This window comes from Ascaphus truei, chromosome 8 (assembly GCF_040206685.1).
Source record: "Ascaphus truei isolate aAscTru1 chromosome 8, aAscTru1.hap1, whole genome shotgun sequence".
In the NCBI taxonomy this organism is placed as follows: domain Eukaryota; kingdom Metazoa; phylum Chordata; class Amphibia; order Anura; family Ascaphidae; genus Ascaphus; species Ascaphus truei.
In genome coordinates, this window is record NC_134490.1 from 44394977 (window position 1) to 44420737 (window position 25761).

The following is a 25761-nucleotide window of genomic DNA, read 5'->3' on the forward strand; positions in this document are numbered from 1 at the left end:
CTTAAGAACAGGATATTACACCAAGGCCAGGAAATGCCATTCATTTTTGTATTATTACATAGAACATACATTAAGTGAGTTCCTCAGTGCAGCAACCATAACTTCCCTATTTTAACTTATTTGGAAAGCTTTGACCACAAGCAACATCAGTATTACTGTACATTGGGGTCTGATTATCCAAGTAAATAACTCAACAAAGAGAGAGGAAACAATGTAAAGGGTGGTGCATAGCTCAGAGGAGAGAAGGTGAGGAGACAGTGAAAGGGGGATAGATCTGACTACGAGAAAGCACCTTTCAGTTCTTTGCAATGCCTGAAGAAGTTACATACGCTGACCTGAAGTTTCATGATCGAGTGCAAGGTGGGAGCAGGAGTAGCCTCAAATCAGAGAGAAAGGACACTTTAGGTAAGGATTCTGTATGCTGTCATTCTTCCATATTAATAGTCATCTTTCCACCTCTTTCCCATCAGTGTGGAATTTAAGATTGGCTGCATCTTTACCTACACAACCCAAGGGCCAATATGGCAACATATGTAATTGTATATAAAATAAATGCATGTTTGTAATTTGAAGACCCTACTGTACTTGCGGACAACTTAATTATGTTCTCAACCAAAGACCAGCTTAGACATCTATTTAGAAAGGAAACTAACAGAAAATAGGGATATACAGTACCAGATTAGTTACATTTAGGAAGAATGTTAAAACAGGGAGAAATCGTCTAAGGGCCTCAACTAAATTTCGATAAGTTCATTGCATTACGCTCGGGTTGGCATGTTCCTACTGAATACTATGAAACTTGTGCAAACCCGGTATTCATTAAGAAAAATCACACATTTTTTAGTAAAAAAAAAGTCAAATCGTACTAATTTGTGTTTGCTTAATGAGCGAAATGAACTTAATATTCTATTTCGAACCAGCTGTTTGGAACAGCTACATCTCCCTGCATGTCCAATTTTGCCCCCTCCCAGTCTGATTTGGCCCTCCCCATGTCTGATGTGGCCCCCCCTGCTATTATTTTGGCCCCCCCCTGATCTGATTTGGCCCCCCCGATCCGATGTGCCCCCCCCTGCTCTGATTTGGCCTCCCACTCCGATTTTGCCCCCCCGCTCCGATTTTTCCCCCTGCTCCAATTCCCCCCCCGCTCCGAACTTGCCCCCCGCTCCGATTTTGCCCCCCGCTCCGATTTTGCCCCCCTGCTCCGATTTTGCCCCCCTGCTCCGATTTTCCCCCCCACGTCCGATCCCCGTGTGTGTGTGTGCGTGTGTTTGTGAGAGTGTAAAAGTGTGTGGATGAGTGTGTGTGTGTGTGTGTGTGTGTGTGTGTGTGTGTGTGTGTGTGTGTGTGTGTGTGTGTGTGTGTGTGTGTGTGTGTGTGTGTGTGTGTGTGTGTGTGTGTGTGTGTGTATGTGTGTGTGTAAGAGTGTGTGTGGGAGAAAGTGTGTAAGTGTGTGTGTGTATGAGAGAGAGTGTGTGAGAGTGTGAGAGTGTGAGAGTAAATTTATATATATAAAACTGAAAAATTGTTTGGTATCTGGGTTTGTGCTGTTGCTGATTGGTTGGCGGCGACTCATGTGGTTGGCAGCGGCTCACGTTCTGATTAGCCTGCGGGGTGGGTTGATGTCACAAACATGGCTACACACACCGTCACCCTCACCCTCACCCTCAGAGCCTCCTTATACCGCATGCCCCTCTGACCAAGAGACACACGCCGTGCAGCAACAGAATTTACCATCCTGAGCCTGACTCCCTCCACCCGTCGTGCCTCGCCTCCACCTGCCCCACCGCCTCATGCTGCCTCACACCCTCCACCCGAAATGTGATATCAAGCCTATGCGTTTCAACAAGGTTCCAATTTGCCATACACGCATGTGCAGAAATGTGATGACACGCATATGCGTTTCAACAAGGTTCCAATTTGTCATACACACATGCGCGGAATAAATATTTTACATTCGGAAGAAGAGGCAACGTTGTATTTTTGTATTATTCTTTTTTCCTTTATTATCCTCTACAAATAAAACATTTCATTCATTAAAAATACTTTTTGTTATGTGTGTTCATATTTTTAATCTTCTACAGTTTGTGGATTTGTGTATGTCCTCAGAAAGGACTTCTTTCCCATGTATAGTATACAGTATGAACTCGTAACTTTAATCTTCAAATTATAATTACACACACTTGAAGTACTGTACAGCAATAAAAGACAAGTTGAATTGCAATTAGATTTTTAAGACAACAACTTGCGATCGCCCACTTGAGTTTCTTGACGGTATTGCAGACAACACTAAAATGCAATTTTCTGCACTAGATCAAAACACTAGTAAACTTGCATCTTAATGCGGGAAAGTTTGGAGAAATCACGCACAATGACCTGGGTATGCCAAGATATACAACCTGTGAAATGTTCGGATAACGGCCGCTGCATATTTATATTCTTCTTTATCTAGAATTTCTTTGAACACTTCTCTAAGGGGGGCCCCAATTTCATCAATAAGCATTTCATAAAACTCTCCCGTGAATCCCATTTCTAAGAGTTTGAATAGAATTTTCTATCTCTTCAATTGTTATAGGAGCATTTTACATCAACTGCTTTTCTCTGTCGAAGTGAGGGAGCTTCATTTTTCCCAGAAAACAACACTGTGCTTCTTCATCTATATCGCTTTTACTATATACATTTTGGTAGAGATTTTGAAAAACTTATTTATCTCTCCAGGATTAGTGGTGATTTCTCCCAATTTTTCACTTAATCTCAGGATATGGTTTGACTTCATTGGTTTTCTAACCATATTGCCCAACAGTTCCCCTGCTTTATTTCAAAACTTGTAAAAGCTTAGATCTCTAACTGCATTTTCTTTTGTTCTTTTCTAGGCAGCCAAGCCTCACATATATCCTTGGCTCTCATATAACTGTCGTTATTAGCTGTAGTGGGATTTATCTTAAAAGCACAGAGTATATTATTAAACTTTTTGCTCGCCTTAGAGAACTCCAAATCAATCTCCTTCCTTCTCTTATTTATATATGCAATTATTTTCCCTCTTAAAACTGCTTTCGCAGCCTCCCAGAATAACTTTCCTGCATTGCAATGAGCACGTTAGTTTCCTTAAAATAAAACTAATTATTTAGAAGAGATGCTTTAAATTCTTCGTAGTTATACAAATAAGAAGGACATATTCATATCCTATCTCCATGTGCTCTTTGGGCATCATGCAGTAAGCGGCAGAAAGGCACTTCTCGCCACTTTCCCGCCAAAAAAGCCTATCCGGTGGCGAGGCGAGAAGGCACTTTCCGCCTAAAAATGAAACATTTTCCGCCATGCTGTATTCTAGTAGTGGTGAGTAGCTAAGCGGAGCTATTCGCCACTCTAGAATGGCGTGTTGCTGGCGAATCAGCCACGCAAGAAAAAGTTGGCAAGTTGCTGCTGAGAGGCAGCGGATGAGCGGCAGATCGGCACTTAGAAAAATTTCTGGCCTTTTTCCTGGCTGGGATTGATGCCGGGGGTCACCGGAGCTGACACCATTAATACCAGCACCGGACCCCCCCGGCATGCATCCGAGGCAGGAAAAATGCATTTAAAGCAGACTTCATTACCTTAGCGGTTAACCGCTAAGGTAATGAAGGGGTTAAAGAGCCGTGCCAGTTTTATTGTGGGTAGCGGGGGTGGGTGAAGGGGGTATTTGGCCCTTGCTTGTTTAGGGCTTGCGGGGGGTTAGCGGGTGCACTTAACCCCTTCACGACCGTCGCGATTAATACCGCTACGGTCATGAAGGGGTTAAGGCCTCCCGCTACCCACCCGCAAGCCCTAAACAAACCACCGTTGGGGCTAATACCCCCTTCACCCACCCCCGCTACCCACAATAAATAAAAAAAACACACAACAGCCCCACACTAACTAAATAAATATATATATATATATATATGACCCCAACAACACCTATACCCCCCTAACATACAATACAGTAAGGGGCACAATGACTATTATCTACAAATGGATAATAGTGCATGTGTCCATTTAAAATACATACAGAACAATAAAGACATTAAATACATATAGCACTCACCCATGTCCGGCTGCCACGATGAAGGCCATCCTCATCTTCATCCTGCCCATGCCCCATCCACTTCTGCAAAACAGACACAAGAATTAAAACATCCAATGTAATGTCCCCTAACCCCTTAATCACCATAGCGGTTATTAACCGCTACAGTCATTAAGGGGTTAACCCACCATCACCCAGATACCCTACCCCACTACCCCCCCACCCCCTGAGACCTAACCACCCTCACCCACTACCCACAAGGGAGTCCTACCACATACCCTTGGGGCCAATACCCCCTCCCCCAGCACATACAGTACAATAATCTACCAAATAACTATTATCTACATAGAGATAATACATTATTTGGCCATTATTAAACACATTAAATACCGTAGTAAAATAAAGAAAATTCTACTAACCTCATCAATAAGAAGGCCCCGTCGCCAGCATCATCCTTGTGGTCCGTTGCCAAAATAATAAATAGCCAATACATTTCAATGACATTCACATACCAATGAACCCCTTAATCACCTTATCGGGTACTAACCTCAAAGGTAATTAAGGGGTGAAGCCATCCTGAAATGGCAACACCACTTATCCATAACATCCTCAATGAATTAAAAAGCAATTTCCTAAACAAATCTCATGTAATCATTCAATATAAAGCCTCAAATGCCACTTAAAACATTGCATTTACATTGTATACATGTAGCATAAAATGTAAGCTACATGTACACGCTGCAAATCAATGTTAACAATACAATAATCCAACTAAAATAGCATTACATCACAAGAAGTATACTATGTAATCCAATAAAGTCACCATCAATGAATTAACATACATGAATTACATCCCTAAACAATTAAAATAGCATCCATACCAATTACACAATTAACTATAGCAACCGTTACAGAGAACAAGTTAGCATCATACAAAAAAGGACACCAAAAATTACATTATACTAAAGCAAGCCTCACCATTACCTACAGTACAGCATAGAAGCTAAAACATTACATCTCTCTAATAATAAAATCCATTTAGCACGCATCTAGGCATAGCAGCATAGCCACAATCATTTACAATACTGCAATTGATTGGGGTATTGGCCCCAAGGGTATGTGGTAGGACTCCCTTGTGGGTAGTGGGTGAGGATGGTTAGGCCTCATGAGCTGGGGGGTTAGTGGGGGAGGGTATGTGGGTGATGGTGGGTTAACCCCTTAATGAATGTAGAGGTTAATCGTTCATCGTGGCAGCCGCACATGGGTGAGTGCTATATGTATTTAATGTCTTTATTGTTCTGTATGTATTTTAAATGGACAACTGCACTATTATCCATTTGTGGATAATAGTAATGTTGCCCATTACTGTATTGTATGTTGTGTATTGCTGCTATGTTTATTGGGGGATTTTGTCCCCAATAAACATGCTATTATGCGTTAACCCCTTCATTGCCTTAGCGGCTATCCGCTATTGTAATGAAGCAGCATTAATGTATTTTAATAATATTGTGCGGGAGCAGGGCGCCCCCTCAGCTTAACCGCATTGATTTGTGGCTCAGAGACCCCCTGCTTCCCGAGTTACAGGCCCCGGTTTGGGGCATCGGTTACAGTGTGGACGCCATGTTTATTGCGGGCACGTAGCATATGGGACGCTATAAACATGGCGGCGACACTGCCCACCCGATCACACATACCGGGGCCTGCAACTCGGGAAGCAGGGGGTCCCTGCTCCACAAAGCAATGCGGTTCAGCTCGGGAGACCCCCTGCTCACTGTACAGTATTATTAAATAAATATTCATGCTGCTTCGCTACCATAGCAGATAGACGCAAAGGTAAGGAACGAGTCTTTATTGATATGTGTGTTTTATTCATAGTGTAGATGTGCAGAGGGTCTCCGGAGCTGAACCGCTTTGGTTTTAGGTCCGGGGACCCCCTGCTTCGCGAGATACAGGCCCCATTACGGGGTGCCGGTATCCCTCTGCTTTGTTTACATTCCGCGGTCACGTGATCGGGACCTTAAAATGCAGAGGGATACCGGCACCTCATAAAGGGGCCTGTATCTCGGGAAGCAGGGGGTCCCCGGACCTGAAACCAATGCGGTTCAGCTCCGGAGACTCACTGCACATGTACACTATGACTAAAAATAGTTTTAAAAATAATTTTTATTGTGCTGATGTTTGCGCTGAGAGAGCAGCGGATCTCTCTCTGCTGCAAACACAACTCGGCAGGGGACGGCTTCTCGGCAGTTTCTCACCAGGCAGCCGTCCCGCCACCGGTTACACGCCATTTCATCAAATGGTGGTGGCTAATTCATTAGCCAGGGATTCGCCCCTAACGCGCTAAAAATATGGCTAATTGCTAAACTGGCTAATGCATTTTTTCGCTGCTTACTGCATGGTGCCCTTTGTCCCATATTAACCTCCACCCATACTGGGGCATGATCTGAGATGCTTATATCTTCTATTTTAGTATCTGTTATCTTTCCCATTACCTGACTATTAGCACAAATATACTGTAATCTATTCTGGAGAATGAATTATGTGGGTGTGAGAAAAAAGTGTATTCTCTTTCCAAAGGGTTTAACATTCGCCAGCAGTCTTCCAGTCCCAAAATATCCTTTAACCCCTGTGTGCCTTTTTACGACAGTTTTAACCTTGATTTCCCTTGAATCTGGAATGATTTATCAATAAATGGATCCATTACCCAATTAAAATCCCCTTCAAATTACTGTCTTTTGCAGCATGTATAGTATCAGTCAGAGTTTGAACAACATGTTGATCATATTAATTTGGGCCATAGACATTATATATTTTGAATTCCTTATTATATATTCTGACGGGTTTGGCAGGTTATTGCCGCTTTCTGAATAGCTACCTTACAAATTCTATGGGAAGTGCTCAAAAAGCTTGATGAGTTAGTTATTGAAGCTAGGCCCCTTTGTGTTTTTTTAAATTAGATTGGAGTATTCTGTATGATCCCATATATATAAATATAAAATAAAAAAACGAATAGACGATACTGTTCTGTGGCTAACGAAATGCTTTTATTTGTGGAGCTTTCGAGATACACTGATCACTTTTTCCGGCGGTGTTACAATGGATAAAGCAAGAGAGGTTTTTACTTAAAAACAATGCATCCTGGAATGTATTTGTGACTGAAGCCTATCCCTCCCCCCTGTGCAGTATGTGATTTATGACTTAAGGTGTTAAAGGGTCCCTGAATGTTAGTGATGTAAGCGTATAGGTATGTGTGTGTGTGTATATCTGTGTGTGTAAATATAAATTTATAAAGTGCCCACAGTGTATACAGCGCTTTACAAAAGGTGTGTGTTGAGTGGGAGTGTATACCAATGGTGTGGGTAGGTGTAAAAATGTAAGAGGGTATTGCATTACTATTAGTGTGTGTGTAGATTACTATGTGGTCCCTATAAGGATAGAATTGCATTGTACATAGTAGGTGTAAGAGACAGCTATGTGTGCATTCATATAGCGCAGTATGTATTGACATGGCCTTTAGCACTCATGGGAAGAGAGTTCTCTTGTGTCAGGGTAGTGTCATCGCTAAGTGTCCCGAACAGTTGCATACATTTGTATTCATGCATCCATCTCTCTTTCGGTGTTCTAAGATTACCTTTGGGTATGGCCACCTTCAGATCGTTCATCTTATGAACAGATAAATGTTCGCTGACAGGACTCTCTTGTTCCACGTGTGATGCTTTGGCGATGCAGATTCATTCTCTAGTTTAGCCCCTGTCCCGTCTCACCTATGTAGTAGCACCCCCTGGGCATATCATGCACATGATGAGGTACACGGCATTGCTGGTGGAACAGGTGAACCTTCCTCTGATTTTGTACTATAGATTCCTGTGTGGTATTTGTATTGTGCCCGCTGTGTGGCGCACAAATAAAAGCATTTCTTTAGCCACAGAACGGTATCGTCTATTCGTTTTTGATTATTAAGTTCGGCTACCACTACATCTATATATCTACTCCTACATCTATATATAATATATAATATATATATTTCAGCCCTATACTTGGTGTAGTTTGGATTAGATTGGAGTTTCTTATTGTCTCGCATTGCAGTTTCTACTCCTGAGCTTCCAGGGAAGCGGTTCCCATGGCAGAGACTAGCTCTCACCCTACTGGGAATACTGAGCTTTGCCTTACTCGGGGCGCTGGTGGCGATGGCTGTTTTATGTAAGTATAATAATCACATTCATCAATCTAGTGTGACTTTGCTATTACAAATTTGGACACGCATTAGAGTACCTTTTAATTTTTTGTGTCATTATTGGCACATTATTGCGCAGTCTTTTTTTCTAATAATACTAAAGCCATAGTAAGCTTTCTGATACTATATGATAGTAGAAAAATGAAGCACAAATAGCTTCACAACCACATAAATCTCAAAAATATCATATACATAGATAGTTATACTTTCCAGCACTTTGATTAGATGCAGCTCCAAAGGATCCAAAGTCTGTAAGAGAGTATCTGGAGTAGAAGTTTTTGGGTGCGAAAAGCTCCCTGGGAAATAGTTCACGTGTATCTGGACCTTTTCTGGGATGCATGAAGTCACCTTATTCACAAACTGGATAACCTTTTTATTACTTCAGTAAATGGTTTTACACTACGCAACACATTTTTTTCTCTCTTTTTTAAATAAATGCAGAGGACCTATCCCGGTTTGCAGATAAGGTGACGTCATCCAACCCAGGAAAGGTTCAGATCCACCTTTACTTTGGATTATGATACATACTGTACACATATTTTTAACCCAAGGAATTTAGATTATACCCTTTGCTTTACCCTGCCTAGGGTTTGATAAGACTGTTTGTGTCTAAAAGTAGGCAGTCCTCACATGGGTACATGTTTACTTGTAGTCCTCAAGTTATGAGGCTAAAGATCCCAGATAGATAAATTTAGGGCGAGTCCAGTATAGTGTTATTACCCCCATAAACCTGTTGTCATGGAAGCCTAGTGGTGTGCTATTCTGGTACTCCCATGTTTTCATCGTTTTTTGCATACCAGGCTGTTTCAGCGGTAGGTAAAATAAGTATGTAGCACTATGTAGAAGAGTATCAACAATTATTATTAATACCAAAGTGCTCAAAAGGCTTATTAACTTATGAAAATTGTTAGTTCTCTGCTACAGCTCATGTTATCATGACCTGGTAATAATAAGCTATCTAAACCCAATATTAAAGTCCTACAAACTAACTGAAACTATTGTATAACCGGCACCATTAAGATAATGTTTGATCACATTTTGTTTCGTGCTGTTTTTAAACTAATCTCTGTATGAAGTTTTGCAGGTTTCTGAAAAGCGGGTGGCACTCCGCAGTAAAAACAAGAATATATCACAGGCATTGATGTACATGAAAGAAAAGTTATGTATTCGAAATGAGGATACCGATGAAGGTAAATCTTTTTCTTTCTTGCCTGAATTAATGTGACAAATATCAAAAGCTTACTGTACTTTTGCAGTGGGGCGGATTTCCTTTGTCCAGATTTTTGCTCTCACACAAATTAATGAAAACCTTCAGTGAAAAATTCCACTGTTGGATATAGGGGCGTGTGGGGTACATGGGGGGATGTAGGTAATATAAGAGGGGTGGATATAGAAGGTGTGTGGAATATAAGGGGTGTGAGGCATATAGGGGAGTGGAATATAGGGGTGTGTGTGGGATAAAGGGTGGGATTAAAGTTGTGGGATACAGGGTGTATGTGGGATATAGGGGGTGATGTATAGGGCTGTGGGATATGGTGGGGATATAGGGGTCTGAGATTTAGGAGAGTGTTATATAGGGCTGTGGGATTTAGGGGTGTGTGGGATATAGGGTGGGTGTGGGATATAAGGGGAGGGATATAGGGGAAGGGTGGAATATAGGAGCAGGGTTGGATACAGGGAGAGTATAGGGGGAGTGTGGGATACAGGGGGAGTGTGGGATACAGGGGGAGTGTGGGATATAGGGGGTATGTGGGATAGAGGGGGAGTGTGGGATAAAAAGCTTTCACGAGTCCTTAGATTATTTACATTTGTGCTCATTGCAGAATCTCAATGCCTCCTCTGTCCTGTAAATTGGATACTCCATGGGAGGACATGTTATTCTAGGCTTAGAAATAAGCAATCATGGGAGATTTCCCATCAATTCTGCTCAGCTCGTAATTCCAACCTTTTGATTATACCAAGTGAGGATAAAAAGGTAAGGAAAACAGCATTATATTCAGAATGAATCCCTGCGTATATAACTCAGTATTATGCAGAGATGTGCCAACTTTTCGCCTGACATTGCAAATATGGTGAAATGAGCACTTTCTGCGATCGTTAAACTTTCAAACTTTTACAAAATGTTGTGAGATGTACTCAAATTGTAAGTTGTAATCAAAAAGGATCACACCTGAGATACAGTACCTGGAAAATATACAAATGTTCTTTTGAATTTCCTTTGACATAATGTTGTGGTTTCTACATAATATGTGCTATATTTATTATTACATATGGTATATTCAATTCCAGAAATCTATTAAAGAAATATTTAAGACATTTTCCCCTTCTTATGGCTCTATATGGATCGGACTTAAATCTACACCACATGGAGAATGGAAATGGATAGATAACACAACAGTCCCGGCCGACATGTAAGTGTCATTTTTACGCATTGGCTCTTTATGCTGTTGTAGAATTCCACTACTATCCGTAGAGAGTGTGGAGCTCCCAAGAATCTCAATAGTATCTCAGTGTTAGGCAATTTACAGCGTTCTGTGTAATATATCTGTGCAAGGTATACTGAATTATAACAGTTACAATATACTTACTATTGGCCATATACTATTTTGATCTACATATAACCTGATAGTTTTTTTTATAGATTAAATTACTGTGTAAATCACTGGTTCTTCTTTAAGTGGCTACCACAGCTGTTATATATAAGGCAATTGCAAAGTGAGGTTGAATAAAACATTGACATGTAAATGTTGAATGATTTGCGATGAGTAGGGAAACATTAACATTACTGAATATTTCATCAATCATTTAATCTGTGAGTATATTGGAGTTTCAGCTTTCCCTTATCATATGTACAACAATAAAACATAAAACCGCCCAGGATGTAACGCAACCAACAGAAATAATACTTTTAACTACTGAAACATGAACGTAACAATTTCTTTTTCTTTTAATTTATTTTCTAGCATAGAGCCTGGTGATTACCACAGGAATAAATGCGGATCTTCATATATAGGTGACAGTGTCTCTGTGTATGAAAAGGAATGCACTGAAATGTTACATTTTATCTGTGAAAAGGAAGCCGTGGATATGTCCATTATCAGCTAAAGTCGGTCTTGCTCATCATGAGGAGAAGACAAATCCCCAGAACGGTATCTCATCGTGTGGAGAATACATCTCAGGGATACTTTCCTGGGCCTGATAATCTCCCCACCTAGGAGAGAAAAATTCCTGTTTATGTTTCATTGTGAAAGCCTCATGTACACCAGAATAACATGGCCATGTACATTTCTTAGCAAATATCTAAAGATCAAGATGGCAGTGATTATAGTAACACAATGGAAAGAAATACAATTCTTTGTTAAGTGGAGAGATGTTCGAAAGTTTCATAGTGTACAAGTTTGAGAATGTCACAGAGGTAGGGAAAAAAGTTCCATATATGTGTCACAGTTAACCAAACATTGCCCGAAGTGAATTTTGTATTAATAACCAAATTGGGCGACTTTGAATGCGCCTTTCTGTGGATATTGGTATACTCTAAGCAAACTTATGATGGTGGAAGATGTTTGTACAAGCAAAAGGTGATACAAAAAAATAAACACTAAGTACACATTTTTTAGATGGGAATTTAAACATTTTTTGGTCTTGTACAGATTTCTTTAAAAAAAAATTGCCAGAAAATGTGTGAAGCAAACTACACATCTCTGTTTGTTAGGTCATTTTGTGTTTTTAGATACAGTACTGTATGTGTCCAATAGAAGATACAGTACAAAGCAGTTACAGATGCCTTCACTTTAAAAACTAGTGCTGTCTATATGTACTGTACAATGATGGGAGAAGATTGAAATACAGTAACAAGTAAAGTCTGCAACTTTGAAATGTCTCCGTTGTGAGATAAACAATGGTTTCCAAGTTTCTCAACAGTGATTGTGAGAGCTTTACTGCAGGTTTGTATTTGAATGCCTCAGTAATTGAGTAGTACAAATCTCTACATACATAAACCATTTAGGCAATTCGAAATCGCATGATATTTCTACCGAAATTTAGGTAACAATTTGGCTAGTCCAGTTTAGAAGTAAGATACTATGTTTATTTTACTATACGTTGCCTCTCACACTTGCAGGGAAATCCCTAAAGAGAAAACTTTACAACCCTTTGTCATTATCATGCCAACGGGAAATAAATATATAGTTCTGTTACCCTAAATGTCAGTCTTCAAGGAAACACAGAGATATTCCATTTTATAGCATGTTTATTTGTATCTATCATTGGATTGTAATTTCAGAGACCACCGAAGAGGTGACAGTGCGGAATTTTTCAGTAGCATTAATCCTCTTTTAATGTTCTGCATTCTGCAAAAAATAATAAGTACACCAATGATTTATAGCCCATAGAATCAATAAGACTAAGGGGGCTTTGCACTAAGCTCCGAGCTTTCGCGCCGGGCTGAAAAAAATTAGCACGTCCGATAAAAAATGAAGCCGGCGGCGCGAATCACTAAGGCCTTCAGCCCATTTTTTATCAGATGTGCCCAAAACGGGCTTATCGTGCGTGCAATGTATTTCCCCCCTGCTATCGCACTTAAAGTTCCCGTGCGCTAGCTGATAGAAAAAAAAGCCGCCTGTAACATTTGCATGGAGATTTGCCATCTCCATGCAAGGCTGTTACAGGCGATCGTACAATAAATAAATACATTTTAATAATAGTGTGCATGAGCAGGGGGTCTCCCGAGATGACCCGCATTGGTTTCAGGTCCGAGGACCCCCTACTTCAGGAGTTATAGGCCCCATTATGCGGTGCCGGTATCCCTTGCAGAATTTAAATGTCCCGGTCACGTGACGCGGGAGCTTTAACGTGCAGGGGATACCGGCACCCCATAACGGGGCTTGTAACTCCTGAAGTAGGGGGTCCTCGGACCTGAAACCAATGGGGTTCAGCTCAGGAGACCCCGTGAACATCTACACTAGTATTAAAAAACTGATAAAAATAAATAATAATTCATTACCATAGCGGCTATCCGCTATGGTAATGAAGCTGCATTAATGTACATTTTAATAATAGTGTGGGAGCAGGGGGTCCCCTGCTATCACACACTATTAATAAAAATAGATTAAAGCAGCTTCATTACCTTAGCGGCTATCCGCTAAGGCAATGAAGGGGTTAAGGCACAATAGCATGTTTATTGGGGACAATTGCCCCCAATAAACATATTTAAAACCAAAGACAGAACATAAAACACAGACAAAGCTCAGTTTTAGCACATCCAGTGAGACTCATACACGGTACAGTGCCTAAATATATATGTATAAATATCTAATAAGTAAAATGGTCTTTTAGTTTGACATTTTTGGCCAAAATTGTTGTAAGCCCCTGAGCCAATAGGAGCTTGTTAGGTGTCCAGTATGTTTTTTTTCCCCAATAAACATAGCAACATACCACACACATCCCCCCGCCCCCTAACACATACACTACATTAATGTGCAAAATTACTATTATCCACATATGGATAATAATGCTTTTGCCCATTAAATATACATTAATACAATAAATACATTACATACATGTTGTACTCACCCTTGTTCGGCACCCACGATGAAGGCCAGCCGCATCTTCCTCCTCATCCATACACTGGGGTGCTGAAAAATATACAAAAGAAGAACAAGTGCCAAACTAATGTCCCCTAACCCCTTAATGACCGTAGCGGTTATTAACCGCTACAGTCATTAAGGGGTTAAGCCACCCTGACCCGATACCCACCCTTCACCCATTTATTTGTACAGTGGCTTCATCATGTATATATATATATATATTATAATATATATATTATAATATATTATAATATATATATATTATAATATATATATATATATATATATATATATATATATATATATATATTAGTGTATATGCATGATTAACCAATATACAAATAAATACTGTACATGGCCAAATACAAATGTCTCCCAATATCAAACATCACCAAGCTCAATCAATATCTAATAAATCAAAATACAAACACTCAATTTGACAATGTGTAAACGATGCAAATAATCTTTGCACGATATATAATAAGTCAAACAATGCTCCAAATCAAAAACACTAATCCAAACAAGATACAGATACAATCATTAAAGAAAAACAAAGCATCAACACAATTAATTTACCATCAATTAATCCAATCACCAATCAATTACATTCCAATTCAATTACACACTTCAAATCCTACAATCAAACCATTGTGTAAATTAATCTATGACAAAATAACCATCAAACAACATCTATATGCCAAAAATAAGCCAATAAAATAATCTATAGAAATCAGCCTTTAACTAAACATTTGCAAACATTAAATGTACATTAGCATGACATTTTTACACAAAGCAGCAAATTACCATTCAAAAAAACATCCAAACAAGGCAAGCCAACACGTTTTTATTATACCTGTATTTATGTCCATCTATATTTTACAGACATAAATACAGGTGCAAAATGCAAAGAGCATTAAAAACAATTTATTCACATTAAAAATGAACATACAATACAACCACTGATTTGTCCTGTACGTATGTATACCCATAGTGACATACATACATTCAGGACAAATAAATGGACATTAAAAAAAAATGCACGTCAGGGAAAAAAGTCCAAAAAACCTGTCAAATAAAATTAAAATACATTTTCTTTTTTTACTTACCATTAGATGAACCAGTAACTGCAATCAAGGGGAACCGGAACCACTGGAGTAGCTAATCCAATAACAGCAACCAGGTAACCATAAAATAAAAAATCCATTACAATCCATAAGTGTCTTTATCTTCTTTTTTCTATTTGTAATCCATCGTGTTGTCTTCTCCGTCTTCTTCTGGGGTCTTCTTTCTTCTTCCGGGGTCTTCTTATCTTCATCCGCCACGCCCTGGTCTTCTTTCTTCAGAGGAGGTCCTTCCTCCTCGGAGTCAAGCCTGAAAATGAGACGACATAGGCTTTTAAAGGCCTATGACGTCACATTTTCGTCATATGGTTCTCACGGCCCTGATTGGGCCGTGAAAACCATGTGTTTTGGCCGACAAAAAAAAAATGATGACGTCATTTAAAGACAATGTCAGCACAGCCAATCAGAATTGGCTGTGCTTCAATTGCCTTTAAGATGACGTCATGAAAAGAAAGATTGCCCGCCTCACATGGTACTTGAGCCAATCAGAGTTGGGATAGAGTTTCCACGCTCTGATTGGCTCAAGTACCATGTGACGCGGGACATCTTTCTTTTCATGACGTCATCTTAAAGGCAATTGAAGCACATCCAATTCTGATTGGCTGTGCTGACATTGCCTTTAAATGACGTCATCATTTTTTTTTGTCAGCCAAAACACATGGTTTTCACGGCCCAATCAGGGCCGTGAGACCCATATGACGAAAATGTGACGTCATAGGCCTTTAAAAGCCTATGTCGTCTCATTTTAAGGCTTGACGCCGAAGAGGAAGGACCTCCTCTGAAGAAAGAAGACCAGGGCGTGGCGGATGTATATAAGAAGACCCTGGAAGAAGAAAGAAGTCCCCAGAAGAAGACGGAGAAGACAACACGATGGATTACAAATAGAAAAAAGAAGATAAAGACACTTATGGATTGTAATGGATTTTTTATTTTATGGTTACCTGGTTGCTGTTATTGGATTAGCTGCTCCAGTGGTTCAGGTTCACCTTGATTGCTGTTACTGGTTCATCTAATGGTAAGTAAAAAAAGAAAATGTATTTTAATTTTATTTGACAGGTTTTTTGGACTTTTTTCCCTGACGTGCATTTTTTTTTAATGTCCATTTATTTGTCCTGAATGTATGTATGTCACTATGGGTATACATACGTACAGGACAAATCAGTGGTTGTATTGTATGTTCATTTTTAATGTGAATAAATTGTTTTTAATGCTCTTTTATTGCACCTGTATTTATGTCTGTAAAATATAGATGGACATATATACAGGTATAATAAAAACGTGTTGGCTTGCCTTGTTTGGATGTTTTTTTGAATGGTAATTTGCTGCTTTGTGTAAAAATGTCTTGCTAATGTACATTTAATGTTTGCAAATGTTTAGTTAAAGGCTGATTTCTATAGATTATTTTATTTTCTTATTTTTGGCATATAGATGTTGTTTGATGGTTATTTTGTCATAGATTAATTTACACAATGGTTTGATTGTAGGATTTGAAGTGTGTAATTGAATTGGAATGTAATTGATTGGTGATTGGATTAATTGATGGTAAATTAATTGTGTTGATGCTTTGTTTTTCTTTAATGATTGTATCTGTATCTTGTTTGGATTAGTGTTTTTGATTTGGAGCATTGTTTGACATATTATATATCGTGCAAAGATTATTTGCATCGTTTACACATTGTCAAATTGAGTGTTTGTATTTTGATTTATTAGATATTGATTGAGCTTGGTGATGTTTGATATTGGGAGACATTTGTATTTGGCCATGTACAGTATTTATTTGTATATTGGTTAATCATGCATATACACAATATATATATATTATAATATATATATATATTATAATATATATTATAATATATATATGTATTATAATATATATATATATATATATATATATATATATATATATATATATATATATATATATATATATATATACATGATGAAGCCACTGTACAAATAAATGGGTGAAGGGTGGGTATCGGGTCAGGGTGGCTTAACCCCTTAATGACTGTAGCGGTTAATAACCGTTAAGGTCATTAAGGGGTTAGGGGACATTAGTTTGGCACTTGTTCTTATTTTGTATATTTTTCAGCACCCCAGTGTATGGATGAGGAGGAAGATGCGGCTGGCCTTCATCGTGGGTGCCGAACAAGGGTGAGAACAACATGTATGTAATGTATTTATTGTATTAATGTATATTTAATGGGCAAAAGCATTATTATCCATATGTGGATAATAGTAATTTTGCACATTCATGTACTGTATGTGTTAGGGGGGTGTATTTAGTTAGAAATATTGTTTAGTATTTTTGTTGGCACAACATTGGTTCCGCAGGCCCGCGGGTACCCCGGGATGGCTGCGGGGTCAGCTGGGGACACCCGCCGGCCTGTTGTATTGGTTTTGCGCCTGCAAAAAGGTAAACAAAGAAGTTTTTCTAAGTCCAGCTTCTTTTATCACCTGCCTTTAGCTGGTGAGCTTTATTCAGCGCAACTTTAACGTACGATCAGTTTGCGTTGCTTAGTGAATCCCGCAGAAGAGCAGGATTCAGCGCAAACAGCTGATAGTACGATAAAAGTTGGACTTTGAAAAAATTCCAAGAAAAAGTCCGTTTTAGAGCGCAAAGTGCCTGTTTGCGCGGCTTAGTGCATAGCGCTTGGCGGAACTTCACGTTCTAAAAGCACTTTGCGCTCTTAAAACGAGTTATTACTGCTTAGTGCATAGCCCCCATAGGCCGCTATTTCATTATAACATTAAACCTCTTCCGCTTGCTTGGGAATATTTCAGCCCCATTTATTTTTAGCATCTCAATGTTTCTTGGTAATTCAGATGTTAGCCGATCCTTACAATGCCTTATATTACTTTGCCTGTAATAAATCTGAGTTCTAATAAATACAAATATGTATGTTTAGTGATTATCATCTTTCCCTTCTGCATGGACCTGTCACAGAATAAGGAATGATGAAATGAACAGATCACAAATTATAGAGAATTTGGGCTTTTCTGTAAAATTAGGTCTGTTTCCATCACATTCATATGACAAAAAAGTTTGTAAACATAGGAAGAAAAATATTGGTTTAAAGGGGTATCTGTGCAGACAAAGTTTGCATCACTAGTTCCTTTATATTGTACCTAGTGTACCAAGCCTTTACTCCCCTAATGACATACCTGGCATTTCATGGGCTTAGTGCTCTGACTTAGCAGCCCGCCCAATCTAACCAGACAAAGAGCGTCCTCCCCTTCTGTTTCTGGCATCGGGGGCCTGCGAGCATCATGTGACCCCAGGCACTGTAACAGTTAAATAAAGTAATTTGTTACAGGTGCTATCCTAACATTCTAACATGCCCGACTTCTGCATTTGTTGTTAGTTTAAACAAATAACCAGAACAACACAATATACCAGCGCCTAGATATATCTAGGTGCCGGTATATTGTGTTGTTCTGTGTATTTTGTTAGTGATCTGCATTGATCCTAATTACCAGGCAGCCTATCCTTTTCACAATTAAGCTTTTTTGTAATCACTTTTAGTAATAGGATTACTAAATTAATTTAAGCATTAGCGCTTTTATCACAGTTTTTCTTTTTCTTTTAATTTAAACAAATGCTAAGCAGAGAGTCAGATATTAGAAGGGATTTCTCGTTAGAATTCAAAGATTAGTATAATGAATTTTAGAGATGGGTAAAACTGTGTGTGTGATCTGAACATTCTCAAAAATACAAAACTAAAAGCCTTAGGATTTTTCAAACCCAAATGTATTTAGAACTAAACCCAGAAACAGAACGCCAGGCCAAGTTTCCATCTCTTGTTAACCCATATCTTTTTTAATTGTTTGAAGTATTTTTTTTTAGTGTTGTAAGCATTTTTTTTAATGCTTTAAAATGCTAATTAAGTATGTCCATGTTAATGCTGAGTTTGTTCCCATAATTTGGTAAAAATTCAAAACCAGAACATACAGGTAAGTCCTGGTGCCGTCTCTCACTGGAAATCCAGTTTTGTTCTGTTTAAATTTAACATCTCAAAATAGAAAAATGCAAACACTAAAAATAAACTGTACAGGTACATGTAGCAGATCTGGGAAACCATACAGTGTAGAATTGTAATAGTGACATTCTTATCAGACGAGATCAGTACCCAGCAGTTTAACATTTCCAGTAAATGCAATATATAAACTAATGTGCATTCTGTGAGTCTGCAAAAAGAAATTAATACATTTCGCTGGTTGTCTCACTCTCCACCAAAACGTATACCACTTAGATGGTAAGCTCTGCAGGGCCTCCCTTCTCCTTATGTAGTCATTTACTTGCTGCTCTTATCACCGTGGTTTGTACTTTATTTTCCCTGTAATTCTGCACTGTTAGTGCTACACATATAAATAACATTTTAAATACATAGAGTATATGTAGAGATTGGCACTCTCTAGTACTGTACAAGTTTGGAATTTGGCCCATTTGGGACATTTGTTGCTTGTTCAAAATTCCCTAAGATATGAAACCCGGCCAGAAATCACCAATTCACATTCATGAATATTTTACAAACACAGTTGGCAAATATAATGGCGAGTTTGATCAAAATGTGCAAATATTTCACATACAGTTGGATCCAGTTTAACTTTCCTCACGGGCTGGGTTTGCGTGGGAAAAAACCTATGGCTATTCCTGGCCACCACAATAAGTACATGTCATCTGCTGTTTGATTCGGATTCCGGTGTCACAAGAATGTATTTTTTCCTGCATTACAGGGAAGGTGAGTTGAGCTAAACCTTTAAATTAATTGAGGTTGTCCTCATTTTAAAACTATAACTCAATACAGTAAATACTGAGTAGTAATTGTAACCTCTGCTTCAATATTTTGTACATTCGCTTTGTTTCTTGGAATAAAAAATGAATGGATTGCTGACCACAAAACGGGAATAAAAGACAATTTACTTAAAAATATTTTGATGCATTTTATCTAGTCTGTCACATGTATTCGTTTTATTTAATTATTAATCAGATAACTTTATTTGTATTTTTATATAACGAACCTATTTTATTTAATTATCTTCAGTTTCTCCAAAAAATTGAATCATGCATTAAATAGCAAAGCACAATAGCACTGCTCCGCACATCTGTAATTGTGATATAGTAAGAGACGAGGACTGAATTATGGATGGAATGTGACTGTATGGTTTGGGACTGGAAGAAATGTTATTATAATTTCTTTTATGTACAAGCCATTTACAATTATTGGTCTTAATTTCTGATATTTCTGGGTAATTTAGTTTGTATCTCCACAGAAAAACTAATATTTTATATTTTTGCATTCAAAATATGGAATTGTACTTCATAAGTCTTGGCTCCTACCAGTCAGCTCATCTTGGCTTCTTTCCTTGGGGTGGACCATGGTTCTCATTAGGACTCCCACCTGGATGCTGGATGCCTTTTATACTAAGGTAAGGACTGGTTGGCTTCTGAGGTCTCTTGTGGGTTGGAACATCTCTGACATGCTTCTCTGTATAGTGTGCTACCCCAGTGGGAATAGACCCATGCCCTTCTTTTGCACCTTGATCTGAGTGAGAAGCTCTTTTAGGTCTGTGGTTGTCTCCTCCTGCATAGTTAGGCTGTAATACAGTGTCATATGATTTACTTTTAGAAATGTGATTATTCTAGCATGACAATTATACTATTTCACATTTATTTTAAACTAGCTAAAATGCCTGGCTTCGTACTGGTTGCAGTATTCTGAAGTCATAAAGACTGGATTCGAATTGGCCTCCTTCCTTCTCCCTCACAACTTCTCCCCTCTCCTCCACCTCTCCTCCTCCCTCTCTCCTGCTCCCTCTCTCCTGCTCCCTCTCTCCTTATCGCTCTATCCTTATCGCTCTATCCTTCTTCTACTCTCCTTCTCCCTCTCTCATTCTACTTCTCACCTTCTCCTTATCTACTTCTCCCTCTTTCCTTCTCGCTCTCTCCTTTTCTCTCTCTACTTCTCCCCATCACCCTCTCTCCTTTTCCCTCTCCCTTTCTCATTCTATCTGATTCTCCCTCGCCCCCCACCTTCTCCCCTTCTCTCTCCCACTCACCCTCCCTCTTCCCTGACATCCATTCTCTCTTTTCCTCCCTCTCATTCTCTACCCCTCTTCCATCCTACCAAACCCCATCCCCCCTCATCTCTTTCCTCCTCATCTTTTCCCTGTCATCTTTCTCTCCCCCCTCATCCCTCTTGCCCCCTTATCTCGCTTACCCATCACTTTCCTTTAATACCGTAAGATGTCCCAAATGCTGTACTCTCTTTCCTTATCCGGCATTCTTGCTTTCTCCTCACGTGTCAACTGACTTCCACTCTTTCTGCCTTTGTCTGCTTTCTGTGTAAACTTTATAGCTATCCAACTCTCTTTATCTGCCACCAACTATGTGCATTCTGATGTCACATGCCAGATTAATAACCTACCAGGTACAACACCTACTGGCTGACTTGCTTATCGGAAAAATATTAATAACTCAATAAGAATAAAAAATAACTCTGAGGTGCAACCCCCTAGTGTCCCCTCAGTATGCCTGCAAAGTCTCAGGTATTTAGATGTAATGGTCTTGGAGCTAAGGCTCTGACAGACTCTCTCTTTTACTATTATAACTAATGTAAACTATCTGTAGAAATGTATTAAATAATGTATTAACAACAACAAAAACAAAAACAATATTAGCTGTTCACAGTGTTATTAATGACGACTTTGCAAAACTTTAATTGCACGATCTCCAAGTTGTATTTACCGCTAATACAGTGATATCAATAATTGGAATTAATTATTTGCTTACTAATACAGGTGCACAGCAAATGTATGTGGATTCCAAAATGGATATCTGCCTTGCTGGATTTTAATATTTAACATTATGCCTAACTGAGAAGAATTAGATCTACCTTGATTTCACTGTGAGATCACAAACACACCTTCTATTGGAATGGGGTTTACTCACCTTCTTTGGTCTGTTCTCCAGATTATTGTCATTATGAGATCTGCCAGTATAGTTTGCAGTTGCTCTGAAGGGACGGGGTTGGTTGCCTTCCAGATAATGGGTGGGATTCTTAGGAAAGGAGGATGGGAATGATCTGGCTAAGGGCAGATGCGGTGGGGGATTTCCTTTGTTGGGTGGTGTGAGTCTATGTTCATTCCCTAATATGTTGAAAACATTTTGAACTGACCTACGGTGTTGTCCTCGAGGTTTATTAGAGCTGTCATATAAACCTTTGTGAAAATACTGCTCTGTGCCATTTATGTGATTCTCGTGGAGCGCATGCGATGAGTTAACATTTTGGGGAATCCCTGTAATGTTTAGCAAAGGATGACTATGGGGAACAGACAAGTCCAAATCAGGACCACTCCTTGGACGGACAGCAGGAGGGGGGGCACCTGGTTGAGCTTTTCCGAGGACACGGTTTCCTGTAGGAGGTGAGAAAATAGCTGGTGGGCCCTTTACAAATCATGGACAGATAGATTTCCCACAAGTCAGAGAGAACATTATCCAAATCAACAAAACACTAAAACAATAACATACAGATATTTATCTAGTGAGACATTGTTATGCTGCAGGGAAAGGGACCTTCATAACTGTGCCCAAATCCTAACCAGCTATTAAGGAAACAATGATGTCAATCATCATCAAACTATTTTGAAAGCATTACAAACAAAACTAACATTCAATATAAAAAATAGAGCTATAGCTGATGTTACAGTATATAAATATACCAACATTAAAATATACTGTACAACAAACAGTACTCATTATACCTTACATACATTTTTCAACTGTGTTGATTTTATTGGGGGGGGGGGGGGGAATCCCAATGCTGACAATTTTAGATTTTACTAAAAACCTATGAAAATTATAAGAACATTGTGGGCATGAGGAATAGTGGGTGGCTCCAAGGGTCTTAGTGTAACTTAATGAGGCACCCCAGGGCTGTTACATGTGTCACAGGTAGAAGCATTGCCAATGGGGGCTCTGTTTAAAGATAATATTTGTACAGGTCAATCTTATAAAATATTGTGGATTTCTGCGAGTACATGATACCAAATATAATATCTTTGGTAAATGTTCTTGTCTGTGACTCAGACTTAAATTCTCAAAGGACAGGCAATGTCACATTGAGAGTCAAGTAACATAAATGATTTGCACTCTCTCAAAATGAACATCAATTAAAACAAATATTTTTAAAATCTCTAATAGTAATTTTACTGTTTGCTAAAATATGGTATTTTGTACTCACATACTGTATAAATACAAACTTTGTTCACTGACATTGAGCTCTGATGAACAGCAAATATCAATACATTTCCATATAATGATTGATGTGCGGTATTAGATTAATACATTTGGTTATCAGAATTTTAACCCCGAATTACACATATCATTGAATTTCAGCAACAGTGCTACTTCATATGTTCTATCTCACAGCTCAGTAAAAAGCACGTTATTATTACAAAATTGTTCTCACATATGCTGCAGCACTTCCTGCTAACCATTACCTCACCAACTGAAACCTTGTTAAACCCATTCAATCCTGCCTTGCAGTAATACTTGCTAATCCAGTTCTCAATGCAACATCCCTGCTAGTGTCCTTTATTCCCCCAGAATAGTCCTTTTCTACATTATAGATCCTTACCTTGTCTATCTAGTGAATGGGCCCAGCCATCAATCAGCAAGGAAAGTAAAATAAGATACTTCATGTCGTGTGATCAGCTGCAGAACCAAGGAGAGGATCAGGTCAGGTCTGTTGTGATAATGGTGTCAAATGCTGCTTTTAAAGGCCTTCCTGAGACCCACCCCTTGTGATACCTGAGGAAAGGTGAGACGGAGAGAGAGATGGGTGCATGAAACAGCAAAATGCATTCTGGTTCAGCATAGGGTAGAGACAACAAAAGCTAAAAGTGATTAGTCTGTCGCATATACTTAAGGGCTACATAAGCCACTTTATCAGAACCACTTTGTCTTAAATAAAATAATATATAACTTACGGCCGCTCCAGCTCACAGTGCTTTGCTTGGTATGAATAATGTGTGTGGTATATTGTATTCTTGTAATCATCCAACCAACTAATAAACCACAATCAGTCCACTGATGATTATTAGATGTTGTTAAAGGACAAAAGGGACAGGTAGGTAGGTAAACAAAATAATAATTTATAGGGGGCTCAAAACATAAAGTACTGCTGTTAATATTATAACTTTACAAGACCCAGATGTGTGCATTTGCAGATGTAGGAATGTGAGTTCATGTTAAACCTAAAGTTATTTTGCTATCTCATAATCCCCAATACTCCCTCCCTCATCCCTTCATCATGAATAATTATCATCAAATATTTTACAACATGCAGATTCTAAGCTGTCCTTTAAAACGTTAATTTCAATTACATCAGTGCTGGCTACATTATATTTAATACAAGTGTCTGCTTCTTGTATAATTTGTGGCAGTTTTTATTGCAAGAAGCTGTTCTGAAATAATGTATCCATTGGCTTTTGATACCAATGCAGTTAAAGCAAAGCCTCCCATGACACTTCACTTACGAGTGGTGCCAGCAAACACACTTTTTGGAAAGGTCCAAGGAAGTGTGGCTGATAGTTATCTTGTTAATCACTAACTCTTCCCAAAGTGCTGCCCCACAGTCCGGGCCCACTGTCAACTCTACCCAAAGTGCTGCTCCACAGTCCGGGCCCACTGTCAATTCTACCCAAAGTGCTGCCCCAGAGTCCGGGCCCACTGTCAACTCTACCCAAAGTGCTGCCCCGGAGTCCAGGACAACCGTCAACTCTACCCAAAGTGCTGCCCCAGATTGTGGGGACACCGCCAACTCTACACAAAGTACTGCTCCAGAGTCTGGGGCAACCGACAATTCTACCCAAATTGCTGCCCCTGATTCCAAGGCCACTCCATCACATATGAATGAACAACTCAAAATTGTAATATAGTGAATGCATCAGCTGGAGAAAAAAAACATAGCCACTGATTTACCCACCGAGGGCGAGTTGGGCAGAACATGCATTTTGCCTCCACACCAAACTGATGGTGAAAATCAACGAAAACCTCAATTGTAACAAGCTCAATAACACCAATTTTCTGTTCTTTTTCTCTGGCTGCACTGTGGGAAAATATGAAACTCTGCAGAACCTTTACTATTCTTTTGTTGTTTGCACGGGATGGAGACACCTGTAGCACAGAGTCATGCACACTATAGAATTGCATTGTCCTACATTTGCCCCATGCATTCCATCCCTGCCTTATAAATCGTTATACAGAACTTCAGACACTTTACTAAACTGCTTATTTACTATAAAAGATCAAATCAAAGAAATAAGGATAGTGGGAGAGACAATAAAGATGGTAATTCCAGGGCTTATTCTCTTATTGCTGTGAAGCCTATGTATGTATGTACAGTATATATATCTTTATATAGCGTCATCCAAATACATTGCACTTAATAGAAGTAATATACTGGACATAATAATATAATACATAATGGAAATAAGCGCTTCAGATATAAATGTAAAATTAGGAAAACGAGTCACTGCCCTGAAGAGCTTACAATCTAGGTGGTAAGTAGGGAGAATTTACAGAGAGAGTAGGAGGGTGTTCTGGTAAGTGTGTCTTCAAGGGGCCAAGGTCGATGTTTGAGATGTATACAGAGCTAACCATATGCTTCTCTAGCCCCCTGCTGGAGACTACTGTTGTAGTGTAAGGGTTAATGGCCATAGAGGGGTTACCGTGTGTGCCCTTTACAGTTAGAGCCCCTAGTAATGAACAGAGAT

The 25761-nt window shown here is 39.1% G+C and overlaps 2 protein-coding genes across 2 annotated transcripts; one reads left to right on the plus strand and one right to left on the minus strand.

The window, feature by feature from the left end:
• Positions 1-109: 109 nt before the first annotated feature.
• On the plus strand, positions 110-13025 carry LOC142501635 (killer cell lectin-like receptor subfamily B member 1B allele A). The gene is made up of 6 exons (XM_075611776.1): positions 110-405; positions 8126-8239; positions 9350-9463; positions 10097-10248; positions 10563-10684; positions 11237-13025. The coding sequence occupies exons 1-6, from the start codon at positions 309-311 to the stop codon at positions 11376-11378; spliced, it is 741 nt and encodes a 246-aa protein (XP_075467891.1). The 5' UTR covers positions 110-308; the 3' UTR covers positions 11379-13025.
• On the minus strand, positions 11227-23818 carry LOC142501634 (uncharacterized). Its single transcript, XM_075611775.1, has 4 exons — positions 23622-23818; positions 21935-22398; positions 20324-20580; positions 11227-11484 (listed from the first exon to the last, which is right to left on the minus strand). Exons 1-3 carry the CDS (start codon positions 23683-23685, stop codon positions 20332-20334), a joined length of 777 nt encoding a protein of 258 aa, XP_075467890.1. The 5' UTR covers positions 23686-23818; the 3' UTR covers positions 11227-11484; positions 20324-20331.
• Positions 23819-25761: the final 1943 nt, after the last annotated feature.